Source organism: Piliocolobus tephrosceles, chromosome 21 (assembly GCF_002776525.5).
Source record: "Piliocolobus tephrosceles isolate RC106 chromosome 21, ASM277652v3, whole genome shotgun sequence".
Taxonomy (NCBI): Eukaryota; Metazoa; Chordata; class Mammalia; order Primates; family Cercopithecidae; genus Piliocolobus; species Piliocolobus tephrosceles.
In genome coordinates, this window is record NC_045454.1 from 820548 (window position 1) to 845996 (window position 25449).

Below are 25449 nucleotides of genomic sequence, written 5' to 3' on the forward strand. Positions count from 1 at the left end.
TAGTCGGGCGTGGTGACGGGCGGCTGTAATCCCAGCTACTCGGCAGGCTGAGGCGGGAGACTCACTTGAACCCGGGAGGCGGAGCTTGCAGTGAGCCTAGATTGTGTCATTGCACTCCAGCCTAGGGGACAAGAGCAAGACTTCGTCTCAACACCACCACTACCACCACCACCAACAACAAAAAGTTCCTCAGGCGACTGTGATGTGCAGCCAAGTTTGAAAGTCATCACTCTGGATCATTGGTGTGCAAAGTGTGAACTGTGGACCGTGTGCATCACTGGGGCACTTGTTAGAAAAGCAGAATTTGCCTTTTAACACATTCCTAGGTGATTCCGGAGGAGTCTGAGAAGCAGCACTTTGTGCAGGGGCCACAATTTGAATAGCAAAGCTTTAGAACAGTAACTCTAGACTTCATTCCCGTTGTCTCCCTGTGAGCCTAAGAATATGCATTTTTGCAAGCATTCCTCCCCCTCTTGCCTCAGGCCATTCTGATGTGCTCACCGACTCCGTACTTGTTCACGTTCACTTCTCTCTGGGATTTATCTTACTTTCCACCACCTAGACAGGAAGGGGCGGATCTGGCTTCCCATCTCGGTTGTGTGACCCTGGGCAAATGCCTCCCGGTTCGTGGAAGCCTCAATGTCTAGTCAGTTGTCAATCACGAGTCATTCCTCACATTCATTCATCCATCCCTTTGACAAATGGTTACTGACTACTTCCTGCGTGCTAAGTGCTGGAGATGCAAAATCCAGACAGGGAAACCGAATAATTACGAAAATGACGGTAGACGTGCAAAAATAAATTCTAACGAACAAGGCGCACAGGAGCGCTCCGCCCGGGAGGTCAGGGAAGTTTTCTCCCCAAGAAGACAACAGAGCTGAGACCCGAAACGAGCAAGCATTAGGGAGCCGCCCGTCTCCTCTGTACCTTCTGCGGCGTCCTCAACACACTAAGGAAGCGGAGATGCAGAGGAGAATGACTCTTCCACCATCTGGTCGCCTAACCAGGCACGGGCAGGACAAAAACTCCATGCCTCACGCTTCCCAACCAATTCCGCCATGCACGGTACCAGTGACTTAAAGCACTGTCTCTGGTCCCTTCCTTCTTTCACTCAGCAAATAATTTCAGAGATGTGCCAACATAGAGGCACTTGGAGAAAGAAGAGGCAGCTGAGAGACAGGGAACCAGCCTACCTGGCCGGGACGCAAGGGTTGCGCCCAAGTTCCACTTCTGCCAGTTACATACACCCTCGTTCACACGCTCTACGAGCAGCTACCGCCCACTCGCCACGCTATTGGTCAAACTAGCATGAATGATAACCGTTAGGGCCAACGAAGAGAAAGGGGCGGACTTTCTTGCTCAGCTCCTCCCCCTTGGCCCAGTGGCTGTTTTGATTGGCAGATGACTTCGGCTCGGCCCCCGCTTTGAAGGCACCTGTCTGTCTCCCATTAGGTACGCGGCCTCTAACGCCCACACTCCATGCCTTCCTCCGCTTTCCCCACCCACTTCTAGGACCAACCAATTACTTCAAGGCAGAATATGCCCCCGCAACCAATTAAAAAGAGCTCTAAACTTGACGGACGACTTCCCGCCCCTGGACTCTCCTAGCTCCTCCCCGCGACCAATTGTTTTAGGAGAGGGGGGCGGATACATCCAATCTGCACGACACAGGTCTCTTGATTGACGTTCAGGTCCTCGCGCTGGCGTGTTGTGCCCTGAGGCGGGAGGAGGAGGAGGAGCGGGGAGGAAAACCTGAGCCAATCCTAGAAGGCTGCGCGGGAGGCCAATCGAACGCCGCGCCTTGGAGCGATCACCCAATCCGCGAAAGGGGGCAGGGCGCATCCCGGCCAGGAACCAATAGAACGCCTCCAAGGGTCAGGAGCGACGTTCAGCGGGAGCAATGACAGGCCTATATTCGGGACTCGGGGGCGGGTCGGCGCCAGAGACGAGAAGAGAGGAGGGGAGGCCTCCGCCGCCGCCGCCATCTTGGACCGGGCCCGGTCAGCTTCCGCGGAGCCATCGGCAGACGCCGCGGCCTCCCTTGAGCCCCGACCCCCGTCGTCAGAACAACCCCGGGCCCACTCCCCCAACCCCACTTCCGCTTCGCGCCGCTATCGCGATAGCGCCCGGGCCCGGGGCGCGAGAAAAAGGCGGCGGGCGCTCGCCTCCCCCGCCTGTCGCGATACGCTCCTCAGCGGCGGCGCCAGCTCCTGTGGTGAGAGCGTCAGGCTCGACTGGGCCGGACCCCTTCCCCTCCTCCCCCCGGCGCCATCGGCCGCCCTTCCGGCAGCCTCCCGCCCTGGCGACACCGCCGTCTGTCGCGACATGGCCTCCCCTCGCCTGCCCCCTGCCGCCGCCTCTGCAGCGCGGGGCTCCCGGCGGGGGGCGGCTCCCTCCCTCTCGCCCTCCCGTTCCTCCGCCTCTTTCACGCCCCTCAGCGCCGCCCGGGGGTCCTTCCGCGACCCGGACCCCGGGCCCCGCCCGCCGCCACCTCCCCGCGTGGCATCGCGTCGGGCCCCCCGGTGGGGATGTGAGGGTGCGAAGCCTCCCGGGCGCGAGGTGCCCGCCCCTCTCCGCGTCGGTATTGGCTCCTGCCTGGAAGGATGGAGGCGCCCCTGGTCCCAGGTGCCCGCCCTCTCGGGGCTCAGGTGCCTGCCCCCCTCGGCCTCGGTCCTTCGCGTTGGGGGGCAGCCTCCGCGCCGGGGCTTCTCTCTCGACGGTGGCGGGGTGGGGGGTGTGCCAGCACCCCGGGACGAGGACCTCAGCTGGGTGGGGGAGTCACCCTTCCCAGGACCGAGGCCACCCTCCGCATCCGTCCTCACTGCTCCCCGGAGCGCAGCCTCCTCTGGGTCTCAGGTTCCAGCTGTCCGTCCGTGTCGGATGGGAGCCTCTTGGGAGTGGAGTGGAGGAGAAACTCCTCGTTAGTTGGAGCCTTTGCCGAAGTTTGCACCTCTGTAGTCTGCAGCTCTTCCCTCTCGTAGCGAGGAGCGCCCTGGGTGGCTCAAGCCTCGCATCCCGCTGCACCGGGCGCCTGCCTTTTGAGGGGGTCTGGCTTTCCCCCACCTGGGGTGCAGGACCGTCCTCAGTGTGTGGCCCACGTCTGGCCTCAGCTCTCACACTTCTTGGATCGTGGTGTCTGCCCCTGGCTTTGCAGCCTTGAACTCCTCTGCATCCTGACTCTCCGACCTGGGTGTGGGCCTCTCCCGGTGATGTCAGGGCCACTGTGGTCTTGCTGCTGGGGGCTGCTGGGCTCTCCTGGCGCTCAGGTGCTTGGTGAAGGTTTCGTGGTGAAGGACACTAAGCCCCCACGCTGTCCGTGTTAGTGAGCTCCCACTGCGGGCAGCGCCAGCCCTTCTTTCTGAGCAGTCCCTGCCTCTCGGTGCAGGGCGGCCACCCACCCCGGGGTGAGCTCTCCTGCCCTTTTGGTGAGGGCTTTTGATGTCTCCCCTCACTCCTTTCACCTCTGCCTGTGAGGCTTCTTCTGCCTTCACACCAGCCTCCTCCTTTAGGGTGTCATCTCTCCAGGGACCAAGAAGCCCACTGCCCTTGATATTTGCATCAGATCCCATACTGTGGGTTTGTTGTCTTCCACCTGCCCTCACACTGGGTGTCACAGTTGGAGAACAAGGGTTCCGCTTTCCTGCCCCGCTGCTGGTACTCCATGGGAGTAGAAAGCTTCCTAGACCCGGGTTCCTGTACTGCGAGGTGGGGGCTCTTCCCTCTGGGGCTGTGCCTTCTCTCCAGGGTAAGGACCCTTTCTTGGTGTTGCCTCCCCCAGGGATAAGGTTCTTGCCATCCTTGGTATTGGTACGGCTGCTCTTCTGGACTTGAGGTGTCCACGCCTCTGCGTGTGTCCCCACCGTAAGGCTGAGGATTCCTCTCGGATGCAGGTGCCCCCGGCTAATGCTTCCAAAACCCCCTCTTGATTTTTCACTGTATGGGGTGAGGCATAGTTGCCTGGCTGTGTGGATGTAAGATACCTGAGTCGCAAGCGGGAGACTCCACTGTAAACCCCGTCCCTGGGACCAGAGACTTCTCTGGTGTAGACTTTCTGAAGTAGGAGTTTCCAGCCCCCCACCCTTGGCAGGGGCATCTCAGTGGAGATGACTACCTCCACCCAGGCCCTAACGCATCCTCCTTCTAGAATCTCAGAGCCTCTGTGTGGCCATGTCAGCAGCCACCCGGGTTAAGGATCACCCTTCAACATCAGTTCCCAGAGCTCCTTGCTACAGAGGCAGAAGCTCTCCCAGATCAAAGGCGCCTCATGACAAAGACCACTGTGTGGGCACATGACAGCCCTCAAGGTTAAGGACCGCCCGGTATTCGTTCTCCAGGACTAAGCCTCCTGCCCCTCCCTCCTCGAGTCTTTGTGTGGTGGTATCATCTTCCCTGAGGTGAAGTTTGGGGGGCTCTTCTTTACTGGTTTTGGCCCTCATTTAGGCGTGTTGGCTCCTGTGAGGCTGGTGTCCTGCTCACCCCACCCCTTGTGGGTCCCTGCCCTGTGGGATGTGTGTTCCTCTTGGGTAAGTCTCCTCCTGGGCCAAGGTTCCCAGATTCCTCAGTGCTCTTGGAGAGCCTTTGGTGCCAGAGCACAGGTTCTTCACGCCTGGGAGTGGACCTGCGAGCACCACCTTCCTTGGAGGATCTTGGTGGACGCCCCACTGACTACAGCAAATGGGGCTCTTTCTTCTCTGGCAGCGTCTCTGCTCCGAGACTCAAGCTCCAGCTTCCCTTCTCTCTGGTCCTTTGCGGGGGGACCAGAGGTACAGACACCCTCATGATATAGGACTTTTCTTAGGGGGGAGGGTGTTGTCTCCGCTGTGACTAAGGCTCCAGCCTCTCTAGGGGACAAGTACCCTGGGCCTGTGGCACTTGCCCCTTCTCTGTGGAGGAGCTGCCTCCTCACTGGGTCTCAGCTGTAGCCGACTTCGATGTCACGCTGTGCTGTCTGAAACATCACCTTCCTAGGCTAGGGCTCTTGTCCCCTCCAGCTGGCTGCTGACCCTCCAGCACTTCCTTCTCTGGCTGCCACAGAGTGGTCTCCTCTCTGGGGGTGTTCTTCCTCTGTGCTAGGGTGCCAGTCCTTTCCGTGTGGAGACGCAGGGAGCGTAGCACCTCCCTACGGTGTTGATCGCTTGTTTAGGGGTGAAGACCATGAGACCTCTTCTCTCTCTGGGCCGGAGCACCTGCCCGTGACCCTCTGCTGGGTTCCTGGGATGGAAAGAGGGAGCGTAAGCTCTCGTTTCACATTCTTGTTCCCCCTATGCAGTAAGAGGCTTTTCTGTGTTGGGGTGTTGGACTTTGGTGAGGATCCCTGCACGGCTCAGGGTTGGTGTCCGGGCCTTGCCTTGTGTAAGCTCCCTGGATCAAAGGGACTTGCCCCTCCTCAGTCAGAATCCCCACTGTGGCACTTTCCCCTGGGTCCTTTTGTTGCTTTGCCTTCCTGGAGATTCCCCGGGTGTGGCATGGTAGCTGACTCTGGGCGGGGGTGCTGCCTTTTGCTTTAGGTTGGGCCTTTTACTGAGGAGATTTAAGTCCCCTCAAGTGTCAGGTAGCACCCCTACCTGTGACCACCCAGAATGGGTCCCGGCAGTGTTGGGAAAGTTCTCCCTGGGGTTAGGGTACCAGCCCTGTCCTCTATGGGCTTCTTGTTCTAAAGCACACCCGTCCTATATGGTTGCTGCTAGTCACATGTGGTGATTAGTAACTAGTTAAAAATGAAAAATTCGGTTCTTCCATTACACTTGCCATATTTCAGATGTTCAGTGGCCAACAGATAAGCATGAATAGAGTGTTTCCAGCATTGCAAAGTTCTGTTGGACAGCACTGTTTGCCAGATGTTCCCTTCCTTGTGGGTGAGGACCCTCTTGGTGTGACTTCCCCCTGTATTGAGGTTCTTAGTCCCCAGTATGGGGCTGTTTCTGTCTTTACAGTAAGTGACTACTCCCGGGTGTCCTGCCCTGCACAAGTAGAGTGGGAGCGGCCCCTGGATCCCAGGGAACTGTGCTTTTCATTATAGGCCCCCTCCCTGGAGGGGAAGAGGGCAATCTCCACTGGTATCTCAGAAGTCTTCTTAGCATAAGCCTCTCTCCCCAGGGCTCCCTGGTCTCGCTGTCAGGCCCTAAGGTGTGTCTTCCCTTGGACTCAAGCTCCTTGGTACTCCCTTTTGACCTCAGTCTTCTCTGGGTTCCATGTAACTTCCTTTAAAATAAAGACGCTCCTCTCTTTAAGTTTTGGGTTCCTGTCCTGATGGTGCATGTTTCCCTGAGTCTAAATTCCCAATCCGCTTGATATGGGATTCCTTCGTGTGTGCAGATTGGCTCCCCACAGCTGTGGTACCTTTGCACCCTCTTATCTTAGTAAGATTTCTGTTTTCTCCCAGGTCTCTCTTGGGTACTGCCTTCTGTCCCCAAATCTCTAACCTTCTTGGTGTCAGTTTCTTTGGGTTAGGAGTGTTATTTCGATTTGGTTTAAGGATCCTGCTCTGGAATAAATTTCTTGGTGGTTTAAGTCCCTTCTGCTTGGCATTCAGCCCTGTCTGTATGAGTGGGTTCAGCTCTTCATAGTTTTCGGCATCTCTGCTCGCCGTCATTTTCCCCCACCCCCAGTCTTTCTTCTCTCACCTACAGCTTACACACACACACAACACACACGCACACGCCCTTCTCTGTGAGCTGCCAGTTTCGCTTGTCTGCTGGCTTGTCTGAGGGATGACCTCTTCTAGCCACCTCTGTAGCCAGCCCCTCTGAGTAGGAAGTGTGATCTGCAGGGCTAATGCCTTCATCCCAGTCATCAGCTGTGTGCAGCATGACTTTGTCCTGCTCTGAAAAATCTTTTTGAGTGTAATCTGGGGAGAAGGGACTCCATGCTACAGGAATTTTCCACTTCCTGAGTCAGAGGCACACAAAAAAGTGTAACTTTTCTTGTTTCAACAAACTTATGGGGTCCTCTGTTGGCCAGACACTACGCTGGGCAGTCAAGTGAGCATCAGGAGAACTGGGACTGGTCTCTTGTCAGATAGCAAATGCTTCTTTCCTCTACCAGTCCCACCTACCTCACTGTGCTGACAAGGTCCGTGTCTCTGGGTTTTTACCAGCCGGAGAATACGTGTTAATTCTTCTCCAATCTCTCCTAGCAGCGTCAGCCTCCAAGAGAGTATGAAGAGAGTGCGTCTGTAGGACAGGGAAGATGGCGGACAAGCGCAAACTCCAAGGTACTAGACTGACTTCCTACCGCACCTGTAGCCACGTGCTCCCTCTTCTGAGGACTGCTCTTTAGATACCTGCCGCCTGGGCAGGATTCTCACAGCCTTCTTCCTCCCTGGCCAGGTGAGATTGATCGCTGCCTCAAGAAGGTGTCCGAGGGCGTGGAGCAGTTTGAAGATATTTGGCAGAAGGTACAGGGGCTGAGACCTTAATCATCTGGGTCTTCAGAGAGGAGGGCACAGGAAGAAGGCTCAGGACCTCTGGGTGTTGACCAGGAGGAGGGGCTACATATTGCAGATGCTGAAGACCTAAGAGAATCAGCTCTAAGACTCATTGGGGGTAGGGGTTGGGGGGTCCTCGCGTCCCCAGCATAAGGAAGACTCACTGGAGTGGGTACTGGGACATCCCCTCCCACACTGACTTCTGAATTCCCCCCATCCCTCAGCTCCACAATGCAGCCAACGCGAACCAGAAAGAAAAGTATGAGGCTGACCTAAAGAAGGAGATTAAGAAGCTACAAGTGAGGGGGCTGGGGGCCTGGACGCCTGTGTCCTGAGGGTTGAGGGAACTGGGAGAGTGGACTGCTGGGTCCCAGGGAGAAGGAGCTGTGGGGCCCCAGTTCCCGGGTCCTGAGGTCTGACTTTCTTGCTTTTCCCATCTGCAGCGGCTGAGGGACCAGATCAAGACATGGGTAGCGTCCAACGAGATCAAGGACAAGAGGCAGCTCATAGACAACCGCAAGCTCATCGAGACGGTAGGAGCCTAGAGCCTGAGTCCTAGAGAGGTGGGAAGGTCACCAGATTCTCGAGATCTCAAGGGCGGAGGCAGCGCGGCCAGACCCCAGAGTTCCTCAAGAGAAGTAGGGTTTCTGCACCTAAGGGAGGGGGAGAGGCAGCGGACTCGGAGCTCAGAAAGTAGGGTCATGAGGCTCAGGTCTGAGTGTCTGCTGGCCCTTAGTCAGCTCGTTTCCCGCCTTTGAGAGCCCCCTGCCGACTGCACTCTCTACAGCAAATGGAACGGTTCAAAGTTGTGGAACGAGAGACCAAAACCAAAGCTTACAGTAAGGAGGGCCTGGGCCTGGCCCAGAAGGTAGATCCTGCCCAGAAGGAGAAGGAAGAGGTTGGCCAGTGGCTCACGGTGAGTTGGGGTGGAGAAGAGGAGGTGAACTCTGAGGATCCTGAGCCCTGGGTGTAGGCGGGAACCCTGGCGGATGGCTTTCCTCTTCCTCTCCCTCCCCTAGAATACCATCGACACGCTCAACATGCAGGTGGACCAGTTTGAGAGTGAGGTGGAGTCACTGTCAGTGCAGACCCGCAAGAAGAAGGGCGACAAGGATGTGAGTGAGGGGGACCCCACACCTTTGGGATGGGGATGGGCGTGGGCATGGGCTGGCCAGCAGGAGGCCAGTCATTTAGGCTCCTGGGAGTTGGGGCCTGGATTCCTCAGGCGGACAGGGCCAGCAGCCGGGATTAGGGATTTGAGAGACAGGATCGGGAGGGCTTAGCAGCTGCCTAGGTGGGGCAGGGAGGAGGTCAGACAGAATCTCAGGGTCCCCGGGTGTCTGGGTAGACAGTGGGGCCTTCGTGAAGAGGAACGATTTGAGGGAAGGTGAATGCAGGTTGAGCTTGAGCCACAGAGTAAGTGTGAGACCTGAAGGACACCCCTGGCAAGAGGCCTCCTGGCACCCAGAGGACGCTGGTCCTAGGGAGAGCACAGTGGGCAGAGACAAGCCAAACATGGAGAAGGCAGAGAACTGGGCCTGAAGGAAGAGAGGAATCTGGGACGAAGCTGGATATTGGGGTCCCAGGTTCTAAAATCTGGGATTGTGGGGTATGAGTTCAGAGGGATACAAACTGTATGGAGTTGTTGAAAGCAGAAACACAGGGAGGGGAGAGCCGGGTCCTCAGGGAAGCTGTGGGTGGGAAAGGGTCAGGAAGTGGAAGATGACAGGGTTGGGTGTCAGATTCTGAGGGGTTTGGGAACCAGGGGCTTTTGGGGAGATGATGGGTCCTCGAACAGAGCAGGGATTTGGAACCGAGACTAAGATGTTCAGTCCGAAAGGGGCCTTGAGAGGAGGGCAGGAGCAGGCTTATGGATCTTTGCTCCCTCTGGGATAAATGGGTGGCGTTGGGGGGTCCTAGTGATGACAAATATCATCACGATTCGAAACAGCAAGCTCCTCACAAATGGGGGTTATCATTGTTACTGCTGGAGCAAGCTGGAGGGTGTCCGTCTGCCAGAGGCAGGCAGTGGTGGGCGGGCTCAGTTGAGAATCAGGTGAAGTGCAGATGGAGGCCAAGTCATGGGATGGCACAAGGACCTCTGGGGTTGTTTAGAGATTTCCAAGGACTCCTGGAGCCAGAAAGGTGTGGGAAGAGGAGGGAGCAGAGCAGTGGGATCCCAAGATGTCAAGCCCTGTGGTCCCCACGGGGCTCGGGGGGGGGGGGGGTGGACCCCGTACTGCGCCACCCCAGACGGGGCTGGTGTGGAGGCTTTGGGTCTCCACAGGGGTCAGGGACTGAGGACAGGTTCTGTGGGGGCAGGAGGGGCCAAGCAGGTGGTCTGCAGCCCCTGAGCCTGGCCCTGGGCTCGCCAGCAGAAGCAGGACCGGATCGAGGGCTTGAAGCGGCACATCGAGAAGCACCGCTACCACGTGCGCATGCTCGAGACCATCCTGCGCATGCTGGACAATGACTCCATCCTCGTTGATGCCATCCGCAAGATCAAGGACGACGTTGAGTACTATGTCGACTCATCCCAGGACCCCGACTTCGAGGAGAACGAGTTTCTCTACGATGACCTGGACCTCGAGGACATTCGTGAGGCCCTGGGGCTGATCGTGGCACAGGAAGTGAGGGCCCAGAGTGGGCTATGTGAGCCAGCTAAGCATGCCCTTCTCCTGCCCCCACAGCACAGGCGCTGGTCGCCACCTCCCCCCCCAGCCACAGCCACATGGAGGATGAGATCTTCAACCAGTCCAGCAGCACACCCACCTCGACCACCTCCAGCTCTCCCATCCCGCCCAGCCCAGCCAACTGTACCACGGTGAGGCCCCACGGGGCACTAGTACCTTGTGTTTCCAGCAGGGCTGGACTGGAGGAGGCAAATCTGGGCCACTCCAAAGTGGCTAGGGGAGAGTAACTGAGGAAACACAGATCTAGGTATCCAGGGTCTAGGCTCTTGGAGCACACCCTAAGATCTTACATCTGGGTCCCTAAAGAACATAAAGAGTAATAGGGTGTATCTTGGGCCAGTTTAGATCCTGGATCTGGGAGGTGGGAGGGGCCGGTGCCTGGGCTGCCTGAGGAGGCTGGGTAGCTGGCCACCTTGGGCAGGGATCCAAGGGTTGGATTCCCTGTGGAGAGCAGGTTCCCAGATCCTTAAGAGGCTGGTGGGTCAGTGCTGGCTCCCAGAAAACAAGAACATTGGAGAGCCTGAATTTAGGTGGTTTCTCCAGGCAGATTAGGGACAGCTGTTTGACCAGCTCTGGGGCTGCAGTGGCAGTCAGTTGGGCCCAGGGCCCGGGACATTCGGAGATTGGCGGTTCTCTGTCAGACCCCCAGAGGTCACACAGGTTTCTGTTCTGCCTCTCCTACCTCAGGAAAACTCTGAAGATGATAAGAAGAGGGGACGTTCCACAGACAGTGAAGTCAGCCAGGTGGGTGTGAGTCTGGAATGGATGGGCATGTTGGGTAATATCCCAAAGGCATATTGAGGCCTGAGTGCTGGCCACTGTGCTGGGCTGGTGGACACAGGTGGGTCAGAAATCAGTGTTGTCCTGAGGGCAGGTGGGCAGGGCAACTGGACAGGTGACTGGGGCTGTGGTCAAGGGGGTGGCACAGGTCACCCCCGGCCTGGCCAGGCAGGCAGGAGATGCTGCTGTGGAGCGCCCTGGGCTTGAGAGTCAGGTGAGTTTGCCTGGCAGGGAGAGGCGGCAGCCAGTAACAAGGGGAAGTTGTGACAGAAAGCTTGGAAGTGTGGAGAGATGGCTGGCCAGGTTTGCAGGGCCAGGGGTCCGACTGTGAGCACAGGGAGCGGGACTCTCAGGCTGAGGGGCTCAGGCTTTGTGGACCTGAGTGGCCTCCAGAGCCAAACAAGCCTAGGAAGTGATGGGGCCTTTGCTGTGCTGATAACACACACTTCAAGTTTCTGAGAGGAGATGGTGGTGGGCAGTGCTTCTCCAACTCCTTTAACATCGCCCAGGACAGGAGCCTGCTTTCGGAAATGCTGCTACAGAAGAATGTTAGGCAGGAGCAGCGTGGGCCTGAGGCCCCTCTGTGGGCTAACGGGATGGATGGTTTCGAGGGGACACCCCGAGTGAGCACTGAGGGGGCTGGCATGGAGACTAAGACGACCCGCAGGTAGTAGGGAGGGCGGGCAGCAGGGCCAGGAGGTGATGAGGAGAGACACTGAGGCAGGTACTCCAGGGGCCAGGCTGGGCTCTGCCACCTTCCCAGGCTCCCACTGCCAAGCAGCGATCCCAGGAGAGAAGTGGTTAGTCGGTCCTGTTGGGCTCTTGGTAAGCGCAGGGAACCTGTGGGGTGGCTGGAAAGAAGTTCAGGAGGTGGTTAGGCTCGGCAGCCTGAGTGCTGTCGGCAGCTGCCTGCAGTGGGGATACCATGAGCACATTTACCCTCCCACCAATTTCTGGAGTGCTGGTAACTTAACAGCCCTGTGAGTAGTTTCTATGACCCTTCAGGTGACATTCAGAATTACTATCCAATTTCCAGCTGTTTTTCCTTCTACTCTTGGACATTAAGCTGCTCTAGCTAATCTCATATTCAGGACATTTAGATGTTTCCCACTAGTCCCCTGGCTTCCAACAGATGGATCTTCTCTGGCTGACAACCTAAGTTGTGGTCAGATCCCTGTGGGGGTGTCCGTGGGGCAGTGTCCAGGCAGGACTTGGGAAGCTGGGCAGGCTGGAAATCAGTGTGTGTTTTAAGCATGAAGGTGACTGAAGCCATGAGGGTGAGTAAGGTCACCCAGGTTCCCAGGAGGGCGGGAGCAGTTGGGGGCAGCGAGGCCAGAGAGGAGGCTGCTGGGACGAAAATGGAGCCTGAGGTGGGGGTGGTGAGGGAGACCAGCTGGCCCACCGGGTCCTGATCCTCTGCTCTCTCCCACCCGCAGTCTCCAGCCAAAAACGGCTCCAAGGCTGTCCACAGCAACCAGCACCCTCAGTCCCCAGCTGTGCCGCCCACCTACCCCTCCGGCCCCCCGCCTGCTGCCTCTGCCTTGAGCACCACTCCTGGCAACAATGGGGTCCCCGCCCCAGCAGCACCCCCAAGTGCCCTGGGCCCCAAGGCCAGTCCAGCTCCCAGCCACAACTCGGGTACCCCTGCCCCCTATGCCCAGGCTGTGGCCCCACCGGCTACCAGTGGGCCCAGCACGACCCAGCCCCGGCCCCCCAGCGTCCAGCCTGGTGGAGGCGGCGGCGGCGGAGGCGGAGGGAGCAGCAGCAATAGTAACAGCAGTGCCGGTGGAGGGGCTGGCAAGCAGAATGGCGCCACCAGTGAGTGGGGAGGCAGCGGGGTGGGCATGGGCGGGGCTGGGCAGCTGCCGGCAGCCCTTCCCATTTTATTCTTTGTTCCCAGGTTACAGCTCAGTTGTGGCAGACAGCCCGGCAGAGGTGGCTTTGAGCAGCAGTGGGGGCAACAATGCCAGCAGCCAGGCCCTGGGCCCCCCTTCCGGCCCCCACAACCCACCTCCCAGCACCTCGTGAGTGTCTCGGCCATCGGCAGGGTTGGGATGGCAGCCTTTTGGCACAGAGAGCCGCTGGTGCCTCACCCCTGCGTCAGTGGGTTCTGGGACCCCCGCCCTTGCTGCTGGGAATGTCCAAGCACTGTCCTCCACCTCTGTCGGGCGTTAACAGCCCCACTTCTTTCCAGCACGGAAACTACATCAGCCTCCCTGCTTTGCCCTTCAGAACATTCTAAAATATGTTCTCATCTAAGTGGAAGTTTTCTCAAGAGCCCCATACCCTTTCCTCCCCATTTCTGTGACCTGCCCAAGGCTACCTGACTGCCACCGCAGGGTCACTGTTCCACTTTTCCAAGTGAATTGTCCCGAAGTCCTCCTCCCTCTGCAGCCACTCCTCGAAATCTTAGCTCAGACCGTTCCACTGTGTCTGCCTGTTTCCCGAAGATTGCCCCAAGAAAGATCAATGCGCACTAAGGAAAGGCCTGCTTCCTGGCCCCCTCACCCCAGCTCCAGCTGGCCTGCCCAAGAGGGAATGGGCCCTGTGTCCACCTGCCCAAGGCAGCTGGTTTTGATCAGCCTGTGGCCTGGTGGAGCACCCGAGAAGCCTCACCCCCACCCCCGCAGCTCTGCTCTACTGATGAGAAACCATTCCAAAGATTGGGTTCTGCCTTTGTTTGCCCAGAGCCACTTTGTCCCATCTGTCTACCCTCAGCCGCCCCTCTCAGATCCCATCTGATGTGTGCAGTCTCCCCTCCAGCCAGGCCTCTGCCCATCCCACCCTCAGCGACCCTCCTCTCAACCCCTCCCTTCCCTGCTCTCCAGGAAGGAACCCAGTGCGGCAGCCCCAACAGGGGCTGGGGGTGTGGCCCCAGGCTCAGGGAACAACTCAGGGGGACCCAGCCTCCTGGTGCCACTGCCTGTGAATCCTCCCAGCTCCCCAACGCCCAGCTTCAGTGATGCCAAGGCAGCCGGTGCCCTGCTCAATGGGCCTCCACAGTTCAGCACCGCCCCGGAAATCAAGGTGGGCTCCTTGGACATGCCCCGAGCCTCTGTGTCCTGACTCTGCTGTTCCTTTCCTCCAGGTCTCTAGCTGCGCCCCCTGCCCCCACCCCCTTTCTGGATCTCTCCCTCTCTCGCTTTCTGTCCCCTTCTCACACTTGCTGCTTCTGCAGGTCTTTCTGTACCGCTCTCCCCGTGACCTCGATCTCTGGGGCTCTCACACCTCCCCTCTTGTTCCCTCCAAAGCTGTGTTTCTGTGGGTCTCTTCCTTGTTCTTGGTTCTGCTTGTTGCTTGCTGTCTCTGGGTCTCCATCTTCGTCCCCACCCAGGCCCTCAGTCTCTGTCCCCGTTGGTCCTCACGAGGCATACCAGTCTCTCGAGTTCACATGGCCCATGACGTAGCTCACTACCCTCCTTTTCCTAGCTAAGAAACCATTTCAGTCAAGAAAACACTTGTTGAAGTCCACTGGGGGCCAAGCTTTGTGTTGGGTGAATGCAGCCTGGTTCCTCCCTTTAGGAAGCTTCCCTGCTGGGGCAGCTGCAGGGAAGGTTGTTGTGGGCCCACCAAGGGGCATCTGAGCTGACCTGGGAGACAGGCCCAGGAAGGCTCTGAGAGGGGGTGATGTTTAAGCTGAGACCTGGACCAGGCAGGGGGGCTAATAGCTGCAGGAAGGGCTTCAGGAGGTGCTTTAGGAGGAGCATGCATCTTTAGGAGGCTGGGCAGGATGCAGCAGAGAGGAGAGAGGTGTCCACTCTGCAGGAGGCAGTGCCACCAGCTGCAGGGCTGAGAGAGTGGGTGTAGCAGGACAGGACGGGGGGTCCTGATCATCCAGGCTCAGGAGCTGGGGCTTGGCTTGTGAGCCAGTATCCTGTAGCACAGCTTCCACGGGGAGGCAGCGTGCGCGCCCAGGCTGTCCGGGTCCAAGTCTTGGCATTGTCCTTTCTGTGCCTTCCTTTCATCTGGGAAATGGCAATAATAACGATTATACCTACCATATAGGTTTATTTGGAAGACTAAATCATTCTTAAATCATTCTTATAAAGCTCTTGGAACAGTTTCTGACCCAACAGAAGCATTAATTTATTATTATTTTTTTTTGAGATGGAGTCTTACTTTGTCACCGAGGCTGGAGTGCAGTGGTGCCATCTGGCTCGCTGCAAGCTCCGCCTCCCAGGTTCAAGTGATTCTCCTGCCTCGGCCTACTGAGTAGGTGGTGCCTGCCACCATACCCGGCTAATTTTTGTATTTTTAGTAGAGATGGGGTTTCACCATGTTGGTCAGGTGGGTCTCGAACTCCTAACCTCAGGTGATCCGCCCGCCTCGGCCTCCCCAAGTGCTGCGATTACAGGTGTGAGCCACGTGCCTGGCCCAAATTTTGGAATTATGGTAGACAAGATATTTATAGTGCATGCATTTTTCTGGAAAAAGGGGAAGCAGTAGCTTTGAGATTTTCAAAAGGGGTCCATACCTTTTAACATCATCACTAACAAAAAGGAATTGCTGCGGTGGTCGGGAACCGTGGCAGAGTTTGGAGTAGAGAAGGAACAACATGACTTCATTGGAAAGGTCCCCCGGGGCTGGTGAGGACAGGATAGAGGGAGGGTGGTCTGGGTAGGAGAGGACAGGCTTGGGCTGCGTGGGGCATGGTGGCGTGACAGGGAAGGGAGCCATCCAAGGTGGGTTAGAAGCAGGACGGATAGCCGGGCGCGGTGGCTCACACCTGTAATCTCAGCTCTTAGGGAGGCAGAGGCGGGAGGATAACTTGAGCTCAGGAGTTTGAGACCTGCCTGGGCAATATAGCAAAACAGGATGGATAAGCCTTGGGGACTGAAGCATTGTGGAGTCCCGCACAGGGCTGGGGTTAGGGACAGCTGCACGTGGCCGGAGGAGATGGAGGAACCAGCCCTGACTTTGGGGAACAGAAGCCTGCTGTAACCTTTGTAATAGGAAACGAGGCTGTGGCTACAGGTCTGGAGACCCAGCCTACCTGTTGCCAGGAAGGAGACTGAAGCCTAGCAGGGCTGGGCTCACCCTGATCCCAGTCACCCCATGCCAGTCAGAGGCAGACAGCTGAGCATGTAGACTCCTGCCTCCTTCAAGACAGGCGGGAGCTCTCCCAGCATGTAGGTGTCCCTAGTGAAGCAGCGTGTACTATTGGCACATCCTTTGACAAAAATGGCAGCGCACTGTACATATTCTGCAGGTTGGCGTTTACTTCTGTAGTATGTCACGGACTTGTGTTTTGAAAATCTCCGTGCAGTATTCCACGGTGCAGAGTCCCACTTACTGGACGTTCCTCTGCTGATGAATGCGTCAGTCGTTTCCAGTTGTTTCCCTACAGTTTGATGCTTTTACCTGTCATGGGTAGATCATGAGGAGTGGCTCATTGGCCCTCCACAGCCCCCAAGCAGGGCAGGCGAGCGCATCTGGGACCTGTGTCAGGCTGCACTTGCTGCTGCAGCCCAAGTGCTCAGGCCAGGCCTCTCGTTTTCTCCCCAGGCGCCCGAGCCTCTGAGCTCCTTGAAGTCCATGGCGGAACGGGCAGCCATCAGCTCTGGCATTGAGGACCCTGTGCCAACGCTGCACCTGACTGAGCGAGGTGAGGAACCCAGGATGGTGGGGAAGCAGTGGGCCAAAGAGGAGAGGCTGACCCCTGACCCATCCTCACTACTGAGGGGCCGGACCCCCACCTCTCCCCACAGACATCATCCTGAGCAGCACATCAGCACCTCCGGCCTCAGCTCAGCCACCGCTGCAGCTGTCAGAGGTGAACATACCGCTGTCGCTGGGTGTCTGTCCGCTGGGCCCTGTGCCCCTCACCAAGGAGCAGCTCTACCAGCAGGCCATGGAAGAGGCCGCCTGGCACCACATGCCCCACCCCTCTGACTCTGAGCGTATCCGGTGAGGGCCACAGGGAAGGGGGGTGGGCTGGGGCTCAAGTCTTAGCAAGGAGGCAGTGGCTAAACCTGTGAGGCTGTGGGTAGAGCGCCAGGCCCCTGACTTGGGCTCTCCACTGAAGGTCAGCACTGCCCTGGGTCTTTCTGTACCATCTCCCCCATGGGGATGCAGTTCTGAGCACCCTTTTGATCAGGGCAGGACTAGTAGGCAGCTGGCACTGACATTCCTGTTGCTCCCACAGGCAGTACCTCCCCCGGAACCCCTGTCCGACGCCCCCCTACCACCACCAGATGCCACCCCCACACTCGGACACTGTGGAGTTCTACCAGCGCCTGTCGACCGAGACACTCTTCTTCATCTTCTACTATCTGGAGGTACAGCAGGGCCCCCGGGGCAGCCTCAGGCCCCCCGGCTTCGCCGCCACCGCCGCCGTCCCCCCTCGGGCTGGAGGGGTGAGGTGGGTGCCCCACTGCGGCCACTGGGACCGCACCCCCCCCCCATTCCCCGTCCCCGCCCCCCCCCCCCCGCCCCTGCCAATTCAACCTGTCCCTGTCCCCGCTTTCAGCCCAAAGGTGTTAGAACTGCTCGGGTTGAGAGCGAGGCTGGTCCGCTCTGGCTCGCCCCAGCCCTGCTTCCGACAGCTCACTGGCTCACCCGTGGGGCCCCCCCACATCCCTGCTCCAGCAGCCCCTCAGTCTAGGCCGAGCCCACTCCACTCGTCAGCACATTCTCAGGCCTCCCTGGAGGCCACGGGGGAACTGTCCCACCTCCTCCCAGCCCCAGGGAGCCATGAGCGACCTCCACCCTCATCCCCACTTGGGACATTTTCTAAATTGCCTCCTCTCTCAGCTCTCATCACACATTAGTTTTTCTTCCTTCTCAAAGCTTCTCTGAAAGCAATTTTCACCTCCTGTCTCATTTTCCTTCTCCTGACCAGCATTGGTATGTTCTGTGCCCCCAGCCCCATCTCCAGGAGGATTGTCCAGCCCAACTGTGGTCTGTGGCGGGGCCGGGGTTCAGCCCTGACGTCCTGCCCCGTCCCCCTGGCTCCCCACCCAGTTTGGGGGCCCCCTGATCCCCCTCTCCACTGTTCCTCCCCCAGGGCACTAAGGCACAGTACCTGGCAGCCAAGGCCCTGAAGAAGCAGTCATGGCGATTCCACACCAAGTACATGATGTGGTTCCAGAGGCACGAGGAGCCCAAGACCATCACTGACGAGTTCGAGCAGGTGAGGGCCCCGCCCCCTCTCTTCCCGCTGCTAGGGTTGGGGTAGAGTCCCCAGGCTCCAGGCAGCCCCTGCTGGCCTCCACCCTCGCCTCCACCTTTCCGCCGGCGCAGCCCCTCAGCCTGACCGAGTTCTCCTCCCTCGGGCTGTCTGCTCAGCCTGGAACACTGCCCTCTCATCCTCCACTTGGCCAGCTCCTAGGCCTCCTGTGGTGGGTCTTAGCCCAAATGTCCCTTCCTCAAAGACACCTTCCTGGCGCCACCCAGCCTGGTGCCTCCCCCTTGCAGTGCTAGGCACACTTGCTTGGGTGTGGGATTTTCCCAGTACGTCTCCCTGTACCAGGCTGTGGGCTCTGCTGCCCAGGGACCTTGATGGCCCCCCTTTCACCTCCAGGTCCCAGCACCCAGCAGGGCAGGGGCTCAGTGGGGAAGCTATTTTTTTTAATGGGCTTCTCAAGCTTTAATACTGGGAAATTCCTGCTTCTTGCAAACACTCTGGAGCCAGCCTACCCGGGTTTGAGCCCAGTCTAGCTGTGACTCTGGGCAGGTCACTTGAACCTCTGTGTCTCCATTTCCTTATCTGTACAAATGGGGGGAAGAAGACCTACCTAATGCAGTTGTTATGAAGATTAAATGAGTTAATAACATGTAAGTACTTAATGGTGACTGCTACATAGTCAGTGTCATGGATTTTTTTTTTTTTTTTTCCAAATTACTTTCAGTTGGTGTGTTCTACAGTGACGTTTTTTTCCCACCAAATACTTCCCTGAAGCCGAGCCCCTTCATGGGGATGAAGTATTACAAGGTCCTTGTCCTCAAGAGAACTCAGTGTCCTCTCCTAGTTCTCCCAGGTTGCCAACTTTGAAGCATTTAAGACACTCATTCAGAAGCTAGCTCCTCTCCCACTGTGTCCTCAGACATTAACTACAGACCTCCTGTCCTTTCCTGGTTTGGCCCAAAACCATCCTCCAAGTTAGTACATTTCAGGCCATCCAGTCATTCAGAAATTCCCACACCACTGCCGTCACCAATAAACTGTCCCTGCAGAGTGCTTGGATTTAGACTCTGAGCCTGTTCCGTTCTCTAGAACAAGGGTGACGGTACCCGCTGCCTGGAGGTCTTTGTGAAGACTAAATGCTAGGCTGTGCATCCTGTACTCACACGTGAGAGGTGCTCAAAAGCCACAGCCCTCGAGAAAACGAAGGCTGTGCACTCACACCTGGGGCTGGGGCTGGGGCCCCGCTCTGGCAGCTGGCTTCGCTGGAACCTCTGCGGCCCCCTCCGTTTCCTCCTTGCTGAAGTGGCATGATAACATACCCTCCCCAAGAAGAACCTTGTGAGGGTGGAATGAGTGTGCGTGCAGGGCAGCTGGCCCGGTGCCTGACACACCTACAGCCCTGAGAACTGTCCCCTTTGTCTGTCGGTGCGGCCCAGATCCCAGACCACCTCCTCGTCCACTCACTGACCGCCTTCTCCCCCGGCCAGGGCACCTACATCTACTTTGACTACGAGAAGTGGGGCCAGCGGAAGAAGGAAGGCTTCACCTTTGAGTACCGCTACCTGGAGGACCGGGACCTCCAGTGACACCGGCCCCTCCCTCTACCCACCCCCTTCCCCCGCATGCTGATCCCCCTGCCCAGGTGAGGGCCCTGCCCTGGAAGACCGGAGGGAGGCCCCAGGCCACGGGGCATCCCCCTCTCCCAGGAAGCAGGGAGGGGGCCGGGAGGTTTTCCTCTCAGCCCCACCCTGGGGGCCCGGGGGCGAGGGCTGCCCCCTCCTCCCCTCCCCAGTGAGGGACATTTTTTGGTAAACCTATTTTCATTTTGGAAAATATTTATGAATAAATAGTTTTATATGACGGCTGGCAGCAGCGGCCTCTCCTGTACCCCCCTCAGGAGTCAATGAGCAAAATGAGGGTCCTGCTGGCGGGGGCGCCGGGCCAGCTGGGGGTTGAATTGGGAGTTGTACCGCCGCCTCCGGTCATCTGTCTCTTCTTCCAGCTGACCCTCCTGTAGTGCCCGGCCTTGGACCCGGGCCAGCAGGGCCTCTGCCCGAGCCCTCTCAGCTGCTTCCCTCCGAAGACGTTCAGCTCGAAGCTGGTCCAGGGATGGAGGCCTGCAGGGAGAGGAGTGAGGTCAGAAAGCTGGTAGCTCCTAGGAGGCCATTCCCCCAACCTCTCCCACAGAGGGAGCTGCCGCCTGGAAGCCCTGCTGCATCCAGTACGCCCCAGCCTCAGCTCTCAGGCCTTCTGGAAGAAGCCACTTGGTGCTGGGACACCATGGGCACGTCTCTGGCCTTCCCTTCCCCAGTCTTTAAAATCTCATGCTCCTCCAGGTCAAGAAAGCACAATGAGCAGCCCCTTGGCCCTCTATGGGCCTCAGTTTCCCTTTCTAGAGAGAAGAGTACAGGCAGTGTACCCCCTCTAGACCAGGGGTACAGCATCCTGGAGACAAGCCTGCTTTTACTGTCTTAACCCAGCAGCTCTCAAACTGTTTGGTCTCAGGACCCCTTTATACTCTTTAAAACTGAGGACTCTAAGAGCTTTTGTTTAAATGGATTCTATCTCTTAATATACTGCAAATCAGAAGTGAAAACTAAGAAAGTTTGGACACAAGCATCTGTGCCATATAGCCATCAGAACGAGGGTGTCTTCTCATCACGCAGCCTCTGGAAACCCACACTATGTGCCTGAGAATGCGAGTGAAAAAGGCCAACAGTGTCAGGAAAATAGGCTTGATGCCAGAGCACCCCGGGAAAGGGTGGCAGGACCCCTAGGGCTTCCTGGACCACATGTTGAGAACCACTTCACCCAGCCAGCCCTTCACGGAGCCCCTGGTTGTTCTGACCAGGGACCCTGCAGTGCCCTGCTGGGCTGCTGCCAAGCCCTGAAAGCCTGGGCCCCGGTCTGCCGAGGAGGGTCTTCCTTCTTACTCCTTGGGTCGTGGCTTCTCACACCCCTCCTTCTTTCCCTTTCTGCTGCAATTGCCTTCACCGCTGTGCCGTCTCTTCTTCCCCAGATGCTTCTGCATCTCCCGCAGAGGGTCCAGACGGCTCTTGATCTTCTCATCCGGGGCTGGGCCAGGCGGGGGGCCCCCTCGCTCTGGGGGTAGCTGGTACCAAGGGGGCTGAGTCTGTGCCTCCGCTGCACTCTGGCCCAGGTATGTCAGGATGCCCAGAGCTTTCTCTTGCCTCTCCTGAGGGGGCCAGGAAATACAAGAGATGGGATATAATCTTTCAGGGTGTCAGGTGTGTCTCCCTGACATAGGAATCTAAGCAAACAGGCACCTAAGGCTTGTCATGAACCAGCTGTACCAGGTGCTGGGGATGGAAGACACCAACAGAGGCCAAGTTCCCCCTGGGAGGACAGTGGCAGGTACAGTAACAGCAGGGGAAGGAGGGGACAAGTGGAGCCACTTGAGTGTTCAAAGGCAGGCATCTTTGCAGAGAGACTTGAAGAGAAGCCTCAAGGGATCAGGCGAAGCAGAGGAGCCATGGGTGGGGTCCAGAGACAGCAGGTGAATGACAAGAGCTGATGTACCTGTGTTTTTTGAGATGCAGTCTCGCTCTGTTGCCCAGGCTCGAGTGCAGTGGCACCATCTCAGCTCACTGCAACCTCTGCCTCCCAGGTTCACGCAATCCTCCTGCCTCAGCCCCCTTAGTAGCTGGGATTACAGGCACGCACCACCATGCCCGGCTAATTTTTGTATTTTTAGTAGAGACGGGGTTTTGCCATGTTTGGCCAGGCTGGTCTTGAACTCCTGACCTCAGGTGATCCATCCACCTTGGCCTCCCAATGTGCTGGGATTACAGGTGGGAGCCACCGTGCACGACCACTGATGTACTTTTTACACTTGATCTTAGCCAAAAAGCAAGAGGGGACTGATTCGCTTTTTTTTTTTTTTTTTTTTTGGGATGGGGGCTCGCTCTGTCCCCCAGGCTGGAGTGCAGTGGTGCAATCTCAGCTCACTGCAACTTCCACCTCCCGGATCAAGCGATTCTCCTGCTTCAGCCTCCAAGTAGCTGGGATTACAGGCGTGCACCACCACACTTGGCTTATTTTTTTGTATTTTTAGAGATACCATGGTGACCAGGCTGGTCTTGAACTCCTGACCTCTGGTGATCCACCTGCCTCAGCCTCCCAAAGTGCTGGGATTACAGGCATGAGCCACAGCTGGCTGATTTACATTTTTAAAAGCCCATCAGGTTTGAGACCCCTCCAGTTTGGAAAACTGAGCAGTTTGCCTAGCAGCTGGGGACCTCTAGCATCTACCTCTAAGCCCTGTGGGTGCCCAGATGGCAACAGCCAACACTTAAGTGTCATGCTTTGGTATGGTTCTAAATTCTGTGTGTTCGCTCTCGTTTGACCTTGATCACAAGCAGTGGCTAAAGTGCCCTCTCCCCCTAACTCGATTCATGGCTCCTCTAATGAAGTGCGTGAGGCCAGCTTACTTTCTCCTGTCGCTTTTCTTCCTCGTACTCTTTATTGCCTCTGATCACTCCTTTCCCTTCCTCCAGCAGCTCCCGAAACAGGTCCACAGGGCCAGAACTTGGGGCTTCCGCCTCTGCTGCTTCAAGCTCAGGCAGTGAGTTCTGATGCCTGGCTTTCTTTCGTAGGAATTCTGTACGGGCCTGGGGAGAAAGTTATAGGCAGGGCATTCAGAACCTAGAGGTAATTCAAGAACTGAGTCTGGTGCCCACCACAGAAAATGGCAGTCCAGGGTGCTGGGTTTATAAGAAAGGGAGCACTGGACGCCTAAAAGAGGCACCGGTCCTAGCTGGGGGTGAGGGTAGGCAGATGAGGCAACGCCTGGGTTTTGTAAACTGCCTTTCAAATCGTAAACCACGGGTTATCAAGGATGGCTGGGACGAGGTCCCTGGCCTAAACCAAAGGGGTTCCTAACCTCAAGTGAGACAAAACAGCCATAAAGGTAGACCAAACTGCATTAGGCCACACGATCTGAATTCTAGCCATGGCTCCAAGTCACTACCCCAAGTCGACTGCTGAAGCCCTGTCCCCCGCCTTCAGGACGCGGATTTCAAACAGTGCTCAGCAGCCTACTGAGATTCTAAAACCCCAGACTACCTCCCACCCACTGTGGAGGATCAGACTAGGTAAGGAACTGAAAGTTGGGTGCACACCAAACAGATTTTAAGGAGCCATACAGAAAGCCCGTGTTTGTGTGTATGTGTCTAGGGGGCGGTGCAGGAAAGGGCTCGCCGGATGGCGTGGAGCCTGGCCGTCCCCCTCTCCTTAAACGTGCCTTCCCCTCAGTGAAGCCATCTCACTTCGTGCAACGGAGATGACAGTGCCCCTCTAAGAACGAACGGTGCCTATTGGGGATTCCGCAAGTCAGGCGCTCTGCATGTAGTTAGCATACAATAGGTGCTCAATAAATAGGCTGTGCAGGCAAACTAAAAAGTGATCCGATTTTCCTTGAACTGTCCAAGCGCTCATGTATTCGTTAAATGTTTTTAAGCTTCTCTTTTGTGCTAGACACTGTTCCAGCCATGTGAAATACATCAGTGGGGGGAAACTAAGACGAAGGCGAGATCAAGGGAGGTTTCGTGGAAGTGGGCACAAGGTTTGCCGGGCAACGTCCTCGAAAACGGGATCAGCGCCGGGTCCCGAATTTCACACGGGGCACACTGAGCCTGCGCAACGCCTCCGCTTCCGGCCCCCAACCGCGGCGCGTGCGCGCTGGGCTCCGGAGGTCCGCCCGGCCGGCCTCTGAGCTTACCTCTTGCTGAGCCAGCAGCACCCTCCGCTCACGCTCCTTCTCCTCCTCCCGGGCCTGGGCCTCGTCACGCCGCACGCGGGCGACATTGTCCTTGTTCCGGACGTGCCAGCTCTTCTTGGGCAAGATATTCATGGCGTCGTAGCTGTCCAGGGACTGGCACGCCTGCCTCTTTGCACTTCCGATTGGAGAGAGGATGCCCCCCTTCCTCTTGTCCCTACTTCGACCACAGATTGGTTCCGAATTAGTTGGTACGGCCCCCTGGCCTGTAACGACAGGTGATTGGCTGAGACGTCCTTTTCACAGCGAATGTTAGGCGTTTGGCTCGTGGTATCCCCTAGCAACCACCTCTTATCACAGATCTGAACCAATCATAAGTTGGCCCGCCCCTGATGCTACCAGATGCGGCCGTTGATTGGTCGACATGACCATCAAGTCTCCTTGCGGAAGAGCGCCCCGCACCGACAAACATGCCCATACATTTGATTGGCTCCTGCCCTGCGGTAGCCCTGCCCCCACCTTCAGGACGCAGATTTCAAAGCGCGCTCATCAACCTCGACTGTATTTATTGATACAAGAAAGATCACCCGAGAGTCAGGGACGTGGCGGCGAGGGGCCCTGGAAATCTCCAGATACCAAAGCTGGAAGGGCGTGGAGTCTTCTCCAGTTCTCTTAGTTTACAGATGTTGTGACCTAGGCTTACAATGGACCTGGGGTCTGAAAGTGGGACGTGAGCTGCGGGGGTCAAAGAGCCGGTTTGGTGGAGGTCAGCGCCACAGCGCGCCGTGCCAGGAAGACTTTATTCTGCGCCTCCTGGGGCAAAGAGAGGTGGAGGTGTGACAGCCCTCTTCCCCAACCCCTTTCCATGTTCCCCAGGGGCCCTCTCAGGGACCCGCCTGGCTCACCGTCTCTCTCTGACGTTTGAGCTCAGAGATGAGGCGTCCGTAGGAGTTAGCCCGAGCTACAGTGTACGTCATCAGGATGCTGGAGGAGACAGGAACGGAAGCCACTCCTGACACGCTCTTCGAAGTCAGGGATGTGGACCCCTAAGCCCCTCCTCCTCCAGGCTCAAGGAGTTCAGTCTCCCAGCACCTCCGCCTTCAGATCCAGGAGTCCTAAGTCCCGCCCACCTCCTCCTTCGGACCCAGCAGTCCAGGAGCCTAGGCCTCCTCCCTCAGACTCAGTACATTGCCTGCTCCCACCCCCAAGCCTTTCCTCTCTTGGACGCAGTTGGTGGCCCCCAGATCACACGCATTCAAACCCAGACCCAGAAGTCTGGCCCACCTCACCTGGAGATCAGCAGAAGAGGCACAGCAAAAGCCTGGGTCCCCAGGAAGAAGAGGAAGCTCTGGGTGGTCTCAGGGAGGCTGGAAATAGACTCAGGGATCTGGGCCCAGATGGACGACTGCTCCCGGAATGGACCACACAGCTTAGAAGGCGGGATCCTGAAGTCAAGACAGGCTGGGCTCACGTAGAGCCAGGAGTCTGAACACTGAATAGGGGGAGAGGGAGGGAGAGAGGCGGGAACCTCTCGCACTTACAGGAAGATGCTGTAAAGCAGGGGAACGCTGGAGATGGCCAGACCCAGGAGAAGAACCAAGGGGAAAAAGAAATTCGCCGTGGAGGCCCGGAAGGTGCGGGCAGCCGGAGAGCAGGTGGAGAAGAGTGTAAGCTGGTGGGGGTAAGG

General features: G+C 57.5%; 4 protein-coding genes across 8 annotated transcripts in view; 2 read left to right on the forward strand and 2 right to left on the reverse strand.

Moving 5' to 3' along the window:
- Positions 1-1900: 1900 nt before the first annotated feature.
- Positions 1901-7128, forward strand: LOC111530482 (basic proline-rich protein-like). Its single transcript, XM_023197707.1, has one exon. The coding sequence runs from the start codon at positions 1901-1903 to the stop codon at positions 3158-3160; it is 1260 nt and encodes a 419-aa protein (XP_023053475.1). The 3' UTR covers positions 3161-7128.
- CNOT3 (CCR4-NOT transcription complex subunit 3) lies at positions 1916-19912 on the forward strand. Of its 5 annotated transcripts, none has more exons than XR_002727827.1 (18): positions 1916-2215; positions 7139-7213; positions 7329-7396; positions 7651-7725; positions 7870-7959; positions 8214-8342; positions 8446-8541; positions 9802-10024; positions 10117-10250; positions 10807-10863; positions 12336-12717; positions 12800-12923; positions 13728-13926; positions 16405-16504; positions 16608-16806; positions 17045-17260; positions 17906-18031; positions 19513-19912. XR_002727827.1 is itself a non-coding variant. In XM_023197741.1 (18 exons), exons 2-18 carry the CDS (start codon positions 7189-7191, stop codon positions 19609-19611), a joined length of 2259 nt encoding a protein of 752 aa, XP_023053509.1. In that variant the 5' UTR covers positions 1916-2215; positions 7136-7188; the 3' UTR covers positions 19612-19912. The 5 variants fall into 5 exon arrangements, 3 of the variants coding, with proteins under 3 accessions (XP_023053509.1, XP_023053508.1, XP_023053510.1); XR_002727828.1 differs by having other exon boundaries at positions 9805-10024; XM_023197741.1 differs by having other exon boundaries at positions 7136-7213; positions 17045-17177.
- On the reverse strand, positions 18718-24154 carry LENG1 (leukocyte receptor cluster member 1). Its single transcript, XM_023197743.2, has 4 exons — positions 23766-24154; positions 22477-22656; positions 20959-21221; positions 18718-20142 (listed from the first exon to the last, which is right to left on the reverse strand). The coding sequence occupies exons 1-4, from the start codon at positions 23895-23897 to the stop codon at positions 19926-19928; spliced, it is 792 nt and encodes a 263-aa protein (XP_023053511.1). The 5' UTR covers positions 23898-24154; the 3' UTR covers positions 18718-19925.
- Positions 24155-24295: 141 nt separating this feature from the next.
- The window catches only part of TMC4 (transmembrane channel like 4), a 17600-nt gene continuing 16446 nt past the window's right edge, over positions 24296-25449 (reverse strand). The window contains exons 12-15 of the mRNA XM_026457570.1: positions 25304-25434; positions 25052-25207; positions 24668-24746; positions 24296-24575 (exon numbers count right to left, since the gene is read on the reverse strand). Coding sequence (XP_026313355.1) covers positions 24507-24575; positions 24668-24746; positions 25052-25207; positions 25304-25434 — 435 coding nt within the window. The 3' untranslated portion in view covers positions 24296-24506. The remainder of the gene's footprint in view (positions 24576-24667; positions 24747-25051; positions 25208-25303; positions 25435-25449) is intronic.

Excerpts from the sequence above, each read along its gene's own strand:
- LOC111530482 (XM_023197707.1), top strand. The coding sequence starts at position 1,901 with ATGACAGGCCTATATTCGGGACTCGGGGGCGGGTCGGCGCCAGAGACG.
- LENG1 (XM_023197743.2), bottom strand. The coding sequence starts at position 23,897 with ATGAATATCTTGCCCAAGAAGAGCTGGCACGTCCGGAACAAGGACAAT. Across the intron at positions 22,657-23,765 it reads TGCTGCTGGCTCAGCAAGAG|GCCCGTACAGAATTCCTACG; the intron begins GTAAGCTCAGAG and ends CTTTCTCCCCAG. Across the intron at positions 20,143-20,958 it reads GAGAAGCCACGACCCAAGGA|GCCTCCATCCCTGGACCAGC; the intron begins GTAAGAAGGAAG and ends CTCTCCCTGCAG.
- CNOT3 (XM_023197741.1), top strand. The coding sequence starts at position 7,189 with ATGGCGGACAAGCGCAAACTCCAAG. Across the intron at positions 7,960-8,213 it reads ACCGCAAGCTCATCGAGACG|CAAATGGAACGGTTCAAAGT; the intron begins GTAGGAGCCTAG and ends CACTCTCTACAG. Across the intron at positions 10,864-12,335 it reads CAGACAGTGAAGTCAGCCAG|TCTCCAGCCAAAAACGGCTC; the intron begins GTGGGTGTGAGT and ends TCCCACCCGCAG.